This window comes from Spermophilus citellus (genome assembly GCF_964194105.1).
Source record: "Spermophilus citellus genome assembly, chromosome: 6".
In the NCBI taxonomy this organism is placed as follows: Eukaryota; Metazoa; Chordata; class Mammalia; order Rodentia; family Sciuridae; genus Spermophilus; species Spermophilus citellus.
The window spans coordinates 166,643,133-166,652,781 of NC_138187.1; the positions used below are offsets into that span (position 1 = coordinate 166,643,133).

General features: G+C 55.8%; 1 protein-coding gene across 1 annotated transcript; it reads right to left on the reverse strand.

Annotated features, from left to right (window-relative positions):
* Positions 1–2,637: 2,637 nt before the first annotated feature.
* Positions 2,638–9,332, reverse strand: RGS4 (regulator of G protein signaling 4). Its single transcript, XM_081297103.1, has 5 exons — positions 9,221–9,332; positions 5,961–6,065; positions 5,596–5,657; positions 4,965–5,131; positions 2,638–4,572 (listed from the first exon to the last, which is right to left on the reverse strand). The coding sequence occupies exons 1-5, from the start codon at positions 9,262–9,264 to the stop codon at positions 4,333–4,335; spliced, it is 618 nt and encodes a 205-aa protein (XP_081153229.1). The 5' UTR covers positions 9,265–9,332; the 3' UTR covers positions 2,638–4,332.
* Positions 9,333–9,649: the final 317 nt, after the last annotated feature.

The window sequence follows — 9,649 nt, forward strand, 5'->3', positions numbered from 1 at the left end:
GAGGACCAGGGCTGCCATGGTCCTTTGAGTGAGGAGGGACAGGGGCAGGACTGAGGACCAGGGCTGCCATGGTCCTGTGAGTGAGGAGGGACAGGGGCAGGTCCTGAGGACCAGGGCTGCCATGGTCCTGTGAGTGAGGAGGGACAGGGGCAGGACTGAGGACCAGGGCTGCCATGGTCCTGTGAGTGAGGAAGGACAGGGGCAGGACTGAGGACCAGGGCTGCCATGGTCCTGTGAGTGAGGAGGGACAGGGGCAGGACTGAGGACCAGGGCTGCCATGGTCCTGTGAGTGAGGAGGGACAGGGGCAGGACTGAGGACCAGGGCTGCCATGGTCCTGTGAGTGAGGAGGGACAGGGGCAGGACTGAGGACCAGGGCTGCCATGGTCCTGTGAGTGAGGAGGGACAGGGGCAGGACTGAGGACCAGGGCTGCCATGGTCCTGTGAGTGAGGAGGGACAGGGGCAGGACTGAGGACCAGGGCTGCCATGGTCCTGTGAGTGAGGAAGGACAGGGGCAGGACTGAGGACCAGGGCTGCCATGGTCCTGTGAGTGAGGAGGGACAGGGGCAGGACTGAGGACCAGGGCTGCCATGGTCCTGTGAGTGAGGAGGGACAGGGGCAGGACTGAGGACCAGGGCTGCCATGGTCCTGTGAGTGAGGAAGGACAGGGGCAGGTCCTGAGGACCAGGGCTGCCATGGTCCTGTGAGTGAGGAGGGACAGGGGCAGGACTGAGGACCAGGGCTGCCATGGTCCTGTGAGTGAGGAAGGACAGGGGCAGGACTGAGGACCAGGGCTGCCATGGTCCTGTGAGTGAGGAAGGACAGGGGCAGGACTGAGGACCAGGGCTGCCATGGTCCTGTGATTGAGGAGGGACAGGGGCAGGACTGAGGACCAGGGCTGCCATGGTCCTGTGAGTGAGGAAGGACAGGGGCAGGACTGAGGACCAGGGCTGCCATGGTCCTGTGATTGAGGAGGGACAGGGGCAGGACTGAGGACCAGGGCTGCCATGGTCCTGTGAGTGAGGAGGGACAGGGGCGTGGCCTGAGGACCAGGGCTGCCATGGTCCTGTGAGTGAGGAGGGACAGGGGCAGGACTGAGGACCAGGGCTGCCATGGTCCTGTGAGTGAGGAAGGACAGGGGCAGGACTGAGGACCAGGGCTGCCATGGTCCTGTGAGTGAGGAAGGACAGGGGCAGGACTGAGGACCAGGGCTGCCATGGTCCTGTGAGTGAGGAAGGACAGGGGCAGGACTGAGGACCAGGGCTGCCATGGTCCTGTGAGTGAGGAAGGACAGGGGCAGGACTGAGGACCAGGGCTGCCATGATCCTGTGAGTGAGGAAGGACAGGGGCAGGACTGAGGACCAGGGCTGCCATGGTCCTGTGAGTGAGGAAGGACAGGGGCAGGTCCTGAGGACCAGGGCTGCCATGGTCCTGTGAGTGAGGAGGGACAGGGGCAGGACTGAGGACCAGGGCTGCCATGGTCCTGTGAGTGAGGAGGGACAGGGGCGGGTCCTGAGGACCAGGGCTGCCATGGTCCTGTGAGTGAAGAGGGACAGGGGCGGGTCCTGAGGACCAGGGCTGCCATGGTCCTGTGAGTGAGGAGGGACAGGGGCGGGTCCTGAGGACCAGGGCTGCCATGGTCCTGTGAGTGTGGAGGGACAGGGGCAGGACTGAGGACCAGGGCTGCCATGGTCCTGTGAGTGAGGAGGGACAGGGGCAGGACTGAGGACCAGGGCTGCCATGGTCCTGTGAGTGAGGAAGGACAGGGGCAGGACTGAGGACCAGGGCTGCCATGGTCCTGTGAGTTTGGAGGGACAGGGGCAGGACTGAGGACCAGGGCTGCCATGGTCCTGTGAGTGAGGAGGGACAGGGGCAGGACTGAGGACCAGGGCTGCCATGGTCCTGTGATTGAGGAAGGACAGGAGCGGGTCCTGAGGACCAGGGCTGCCATGGTCCTGTGAGTGAGGAGGGACAGGGGCAGGTCCTGAGGACCAGGGCTGCCATGGTCCTGTGAGTGAGGAGGGACAGGGGCAGGACTGAGGACCAGGGCTGCCATGGTCCTGTGAGTGAGGAGGGACAGGGGCAGGTCCTGAGGACCAGGGCTGCCATGGTCCTGTGAGTGAGGAAGGACAGGGGCAGGACTGAGGACCAGGGCTGCCATGGTCCTCTGAGTGAGGAGGGACAGGGGCGTGGCCTGAGGACCAGGGCTGCCATGGTCCTGTGTGTGACGAAGAACAGGGGCAGGGCCTGAGGACCAGGATGCTTTGGTCCTTTGAGTACAGAAAGGTCAGCGGGAGGGCTTGAGGACCAGGATGCCTTGGTCCAGCGCTTCCCTTCTGCTTTTCACTAGGTTCGTGTTGGAGGGCTAGAGGTTCAATGTCCTGCTCCCTCATGTTCTTCTGTGTGTCTGGAGGATGTTAACAGGTTTCCAAGAATACAGTTGCAGGAAGCATTTATAAACCTTTTTGTATGATGCTTGTGCTCTACAGGAATCTGGGCCTTCAGGCCTAGAAAGCATACAACAGAGGCAGGTGTGTATACGGAAGTTTTTGTCCAGAACTTTGAGCAGGGAAGCTTTCCACGTCAGTCAGGAAAGTACAATGAAGAACCACTCAAACATATATCCCACAACGTATTTTACTTCTCATTTGGAACGGCCTTCCAGGCCGGCCTAGGAGGTACAGTCTTTGGCCACATGTACACTCAGAAGTCAGGATGTCACAAAGGGCAAGGTCATCTGCACAGGTGGACCGTGACATCATCAGGAGACAGGACTGTTAGACAGTCTGATGAAAAGAACAGTGAGATCAGCCAGGGTGATGAAGGACACCACCAGGAGCTTGTGTGTCCAGCAAAGAGATGCACACCTCCAGGGTTCTCACATGCAGTTGGGGTACCCGCTAAGCAGCAGCCTGTGTCGGGGTGAAAGAGCAGTATGTGCACTTTCCAAGGCAGCAGCTCAGGAGAAAGGTAAGGAAAGGCTTCCTGGTCTTTCCCTAATTGTCCAAGCCAGGCCCCACCCCTGCCTGCACAGCGAGGCAACACTAAACACATGCCCAGATGAAATTCAAAGACAGCACCCATGAGGCATTGTCAAATATTTCAAGTGCCTTGGAGAGCTTAAAACTAGTTGTTAGGACAGTTGGTCTCCTTTCCCACTTTCTTCATTTCTCTTTTCTTTGCTCTCAGGACATAGAAGAAAATTTTTCCGTCTGTGATGTTTAGGATGGTATGAACAAGATTTGCCTTGAAGAGAAAACTTTCTGAGTTTGTGAAAACTTGTTTCCCCTTAGAAATGTACCCTTTCTCCACTGCTGGGTTTATAAATGCAGGTACATAGCCTGGAACCCTACAGGAAAGAGCCTGCCAGGGGAACTCAGTAGCTTATCTGATGGCCAAGGTTCTCAGTTCTCAGGGGAATAAAAACAGACCTTGGTCAGGAGGGGACAAGGGTCACAGACAACAGCAGTGACCTGGAGCTCTGTGCCCTGGCCCAGCCAGAGACTCACTCTCACAAAGCTGGCTAGACCCTGCCTACAGCTCCTCACTCCCTCCATCTCTGGATGCCAGCCCAGCCTGGCTGCTCACTAGCATGCCTGAGCACCCAGGAAAGGGGCCTGTGCCAGAGCCCTGTGATGTCAGGTACATGAGCCTTCCTGGCAACTTTACTGAGGGCGGAGGCTGTCAGGGCTAAACCTGCAGGAAGTCCCTTGGATTCTTCTCCAGCAAAACCCATGGATTTTATAGAACCAGGGTGCACAGGTTGTCACCCCCTCTTAGACTGCATGGCAGCTAGCTCAGCTTGCCCTGTGCCAAGGCAGCAGAAAGGCTAGAGATGAGAATGTGCGTGGAAGTGTGTACACACACTGATTTGAGCACCTGAGGCCTTCTGTCTAATCCTGCAGAAACGTGTATACACATACAAATTAACAACATATATGGATATATAGACACATAAATGTATGCAGAATGCATATGTATGTATTATAGATATTTAATATGCACACATACTCATGTGTACCATACATGGACCTCACCTAACACCGCACCTGCAGAAGTGCTGACCAGCAGAATGCATGTCCACATGGGTGTCAGAGGATGTGCACCAGCGGAGGTCATGCTGTGGGAGGGCACTGCCAGTGCGTCTGGAATCCCAGCCCTGAGGCTATCACTTGGGTGCTTGCTTGGGGAGGGTGGGCTGCTCCACCCAAGTCTACATGGCAGTGACTTACGCAGGGCTGTGCAGAGTCACCACGCTTGTTGTTGTCCTCAGTGTTGTCCTCAGGTGTCCAGAACACAGCATCTCCCATTCCAGGCTGGGCCTCAGAGGGAATCAGGCACACTGCGGGGGTAGGGACGCACAGTCTGCAGGACCCTTGGCTCCCTTCTGCTTCTCGGCCCTGCCACTGGAAGGCGTGGCCAAATCCAGATAGAACCGGGACTTGAGGAAGCGGCGGTAGGAGTCCTTCTCCATCAGGTTGAAGATCCTTCTCTGGGCCTCGTCAAAGCAGGTCACTGTGGGCTCCAACACATTCCGGCCAGTCTCCTCCCTGGTGTGAGAGTCCAGGTTCACCTGGGGACAAAGATAGAGGCTCCATCAGACCGGATCCCTGCCAAGTCAGAGGTGCAGCTCCGTGCTGGGATGCAGGTGGCTACACCCTGCACCCAGGACACCCAGTGCCATGGAGCACCTAGGAGGTGAGGAGGTCCATCCTGCTTCAGGTGGGAAGAGCAACATCTTCCTTTCTGTCTCCCAGATTGGGGAGATTTATCAGGAAAAAGCTTTAGAGGAGGCAACTTAAGCCCGTGGATGAAAGACATTTCCTTAACAGGCTTACTTGGGATGGTTGAGGGGTGCGACAACATGCTGGGTGGCTTTCCTAGCTCTAGGACCTGAAAACCCCACCCCACACCTATCCCTAGGAGCTCCTCCCAGGTCCAGGAAGACTGCTGGTGGAGAATTACCTCCTTGGTGGCCTGCACAGAGATGAACTCCTCGTAGATCTTCTTGGCCTTAGGGCTGAGCTTGGCGGGTGACTTGGTCTTCCTGTACTCCTCACAGCTAACCCAGAAGTCAATGTTCTCCTCACTGTACTCAGACTTCAGGAATGCCCTGAACGTGGCCAGCCCACCTGGTACAGGGAGAACCACAGCTGTCAGGCTTCAGGCCCTGAGCATCATACTTCAAACAGATCCCAGTTATACCTAGTGATCCCTAACCAAGGTTCAAGCCCCTTTCAAGAAATTGTTACATCTCAGAGATGTCTACACAGCCATCAACCACCAAGATGGCATTGAAAGAGAAACTGAGGCTAATTCTACAGGAAGATGTCCATATTCAGAATATTTTCTCTTTGCCACTTTTCCATGTGATGAGAACAATAATTATTTCTGTATGAATTTCCACTGTGTATTGCAAAATTCTAGGCACGGTAAAGTGTTTAACAGATGGTATGTGAGAACAAGTTTATCCTGGTCTGGTAACTAGAAAGATATCAACGTTCCTGCAGGTCTCATTAGACCAGCACAAGGTAAACTTGTCTTATCCTGAGTGCCTCTGTCCAGGGTCCCGGGTAGGAGGGGGCATCAGACTTACACTCATGGGTAATCAGGTTTTCCAGTGATTCAGCCCATTTCTTGACTTCCTCTTGGCTCACCCTAGAGATATCACAGAGAAAAAGCATAACTTGAATGCCATGATGTAGAATTGGAGAAAGACGTCTAAGATCCTAGGTAATATGCAGAGATGTTATCTTCTGTCATTATAATGAGATCTGCTGTCAATTAGGACAGTTTTTCACTAAGCATGTGAAAATTTCGAATCCAACTGTGACCTCCAGGAGAATGGAGGTCCTCTGGATTCAAACCTTGCCTTCAGGATACAGACTCCATCCCCTGTCACAGACATCTCCTCAGCAGTTGTCATGCACAGCTGATCTTCACCAAGGCCATTTCTCTCACCTCTGGCAAACAGCCACTTTGTCCTTCTTGCTGTGGGCAGAGCTGTGCTCGCAGGAGTCGGACTTCTGCAGCAGGAAGCCTAGCCGGTGCTTCATATCTTTTGCACTACATGGAGGAAGACGAGGACAGTTAGCAATGAGGCCGTCCCCAAGAGACACCTGTCAGTGGAGCCTGAGGATCTCACTACTGGTGCCAGGGGCAGAGGCAACTATAAAGGGAATGGGACTCAGAGTGGGAAGGAGCTACCAGGAGGACAGGGTTCTAACACTGGCTCCTTCAGCTGCGACCCAGAAGCCTCTTCTGCACACCCTCCCTCTTTTTCAATGTGGCGCCTCTGGTCTGGCCAATGGAACAAAACTGGACACAGGACTAATCTTGATTGTTCTAGTTTGAAAGCAAAATACCATGCGTCTTGCTGCACGCCCCCTCCTGGCAGCTGGCTGCTAGTTCATCTGCCTTCCTGCTGGCAGAGGGATACAGGGCACACTTGGAGAGCAGGTGAGTTCAGCCCCACCAGCTGGCCCAGCAGTTGCTATGGGGGCACTGAGCTCACTGAGGTGTGCAGTGCATGGGATGGGGGGTGGACATGAGCACCATCTGGGCTGGACCCAAGCTCCTGGAGGATGCATCCAATCTCCAGCTGCCACCTTCCTTTAAAAGCCAGGAGGCATCCAGAGGCTTTGAAAGGAGCAGGAGGCTGGAGTTGTCCCTGGAGCAGCTTAGGGATACAGAGCTACAGGCAGCCAGGCTGCAGTGAGTGGCGGAGGAGCTGGAGGAGGACTCCTAGTAAGGAGGGGGAGGAGGACCCCTCCTGAAGAGCAGAGAGGGGGACCCCTAATGAGCAGAAGGGAGGAGGACTCCAAATGAGGAGCAGAAGGAGAATCCCTCATGAGGAGCCGAGAAGAGGACACCTAAGGAGGAGCAGGGAGGAGGACCCCTAATGAGGAGTAGGGAGGAGGACCCCTCATGAGGAGTTGGAAGAGGACTCCCAATGAGGAGCAGAAGGAGAATCCCTCATGAGGAGCAGAGAAGAGGACACCTAAGGAGGAGCAGGGAGGAGGACCCCTAATGAGGAGTGGGAGGAGGACCCCTCATGAGGAGCAGGAGGAGTAACCCTGATGAGGAGCGGGAGGAGGAACCCTGATGAGGAGCGGGAGGAGATCTCCTAATGAGGACTGGGAGGAGGACTCCTCATGAGGAGCAGAGAGGAGGACCCCTAATGCGGAGTGGGAGGAGGACTCATAATGAGGAGCAGGGAAGAGGACTCCTAATGAGGAGTGGGAGGAGGACCCATAATGAGGAGCAGGGAAGAGGACTCCTAATGAGGAGCAGGAAGAGAATCCCTCATGAGGAGTGGGAGGAGGACCCCTCATGAGGAGCAGGAGGAGTAACCCTGATGAGGAGCGGGAGGAGATCTCCTAATGAGGACTGGGAGGAGGACTCCTCATGAGGAGCAGGAAGAGAATCCCTCATGAGGAGCAGAGAGAAGGACCCCAATGAGGAATGGGAGGGAGGACCCCTAATGAGGAGTGGGGAGGAGGACCCTAATTAGGAGTGGGAGGAGCCCTAATGAGGAGTGGGAGCAGGACCCCTAATGAGAATCAGGGAGGAAGACCCATATGAGGAGCATTAGGAGGATCCCTTAAGAGAAGTGGGAGGGAGGACCCCTAATGAGGAGCAGGAGGGAGGACTACTAATGAGCTCTTGGCTCACTCTCTCCCTATCATTTTCTGTCTTCACTTTACCTCTTTTATTGTGAAAGCCAAGAAGTCATTTAAGAAGAGAAAGGTATTTTAAAAGAAAAAATAACTAGACGTTCCTGCTGGTGAGGAAAACATGGAACCCAGCGTGGAAGACCCTCAGGTGGCTGCCGGCCTGGAGTGCACCTGTGGTCTCTCGTGCTGCCCTGTAGGAGGTCCTTCCTCTGCCCCTCCAGCAAAGCCTGCTCCATGACAGCAGTCTCTGGGCTATTGGTCCTGAGGGCCTGGTTAGAGACTCAGTGCCAACAGAAGCCATTTCACAACTCCACCTGCTGCCTCTGCTGGCCCAGTGGCCATGGAGCGGGGTCACAGCATAGGACAACCGAGAGGGCACAGCTCAGGTGACTTCGCCATCCTTGGATACAGGGAGCCAGACTCCTCACAGCGCCATCCATGTGGGCAGAAACAGTAAGGCCCTCTGGGGCCTGGACTGGGGGAGATGCGCAGCAGCTGGGCCAGGAGGGGCAGCCTGCTGAGCAGGTCCCTGTCAAGTTGGCAGCCGGCTGAGGGCAGAGCCGCGCGTAGCCTTCCCATCCCCACCATCCCCAGCCCTCTAGGTTTACTCCATAGGTAACTGGAGCTGGAGGCTAGTGGCTTCTAGTTCCCCTGCCAGACCCCTGCTGCTCTGGAGAAGCCTGGGCAGGGTCTTGCCCTGAGGGCAGAATGTTGGAAAGGTAAACTCCTAGTGACACATGAAAAACAATTTTATTTCCAAATTGAAATTTAATGTGATTTCTACTTGCAGGGAGACAAGAGAGGAGTTAATATAACTTCAGGTTGACGTTACCCTCACTGAAGATTAATAACGAAAGATCTCTAGTCTTTCCTTTTATTCTCAACTGCTAACAGATGAGCATTCTCTAAAATCACTCATTTAATAAAGCAGAGGCAGATGAGCAGCTGCAAATCTTTAAGGACTTTTTTTCTTTTTAATTGGCACATTGATAAAACGATGTCCTCAGGACGAGATCTTCCACAGGACCCGGAGCTGACTTCAGGGCTGGAGACAGAGGAAGGGGGGAGGTGCCTCCTTGAAAGGAGCTTATAGCCCAGAGAGAGAGGGCAGTGCAGCACCCACCAGAGCCTGCTTCTCCAGGCTACAGCCCTCTCCTGGGTGCCTCCCCAGAACACCTATATGCGGGGTCAGGAGCACAGAGTCCGACCCCAGGTGCTGCAGTGAGGCTCAGGTGGCAGCGTTGGTCACAGAGGCTTGCAGACCTCTGTGTGTAGCTTGGAACCCATGCCTCCCCTGAATCTCAAACACCTGGCTCAGAGGACCGGGCTTCCAAGTCATCACAGGTCTCATAAAGTCACATCCACCACACACAGGTACCCAAATCTGGGGCGCCTACGCCCGCAGCCACCACATCCACTAGTCCTACAGAACAAGAACAGCAGGGCTCCTGGCCACACTGCATCGTATACAGAGAACCATTACCAAGTCGACTCAGCAAGCAGCTGGCTAGTCCTTTTGAAAGACACGCCTGCACGCAGCCTTACCTCCGCAGGCAGGAGGCCGGCAGGCCCGCCAGTCCCTTGCACATCTCGAGAGGCGGGCGGGGTGCGCAGCGGGAGACCGTAGGGAGCGGCGGCTCTTCTCTGCGGAGAGTGGAGTGGCAGTCAAAATCCTGGGAGCATCTCCCTCCGCGGCCGGCAGGGCTCTCTTTTATAGCCCAGCCAGGTCCAACCGGCCAATCAGATGGCCGCGCGCAGCTCCGCTCCTGCCTAGGGCCCCGGAGGAGAGAAGGAAGCACCACGCTACAGTCTGTGGGTTGCGGAGAACGCGGAGAACGCAGGCCCGGCTCCAGCAGCTGGGGTCCTGACCCCAGGCAGACTGCCGCGGAGCCTGGGGCTAGTCATTCAGAGGCGCTCAAAGAGGACTCCAGGGGCCTCTTCTGTAGGTTAGAAACACTCCTCACACCTGGCCCA

Excerpts from the sequence above, each read along its gene's own strand:
- RGS4 (XM_081297103.1), bottom strand. The coding sequence starts at position 9,264 with ATGTGCAAGGGACTGGCGGGCCTGCCGGCCTCCTGCCTGCGGAG. Across the intron at positions 6,066-9,220 it reads CCGGCCTCCTGCCTGCGGAG|TGCAAAAGATATGAAGCACC; the intron begins GTAAGGCTGCGT and ends TCCTCCATGTAG. Across the intron at positions 5,132-5,595 it reads AAACCTGATTACCCATGAGT|GTGGGCTGGCCACGTTCAGG; the intron begins GTAAGTCTGATG and ends TCCCTGTACCAG.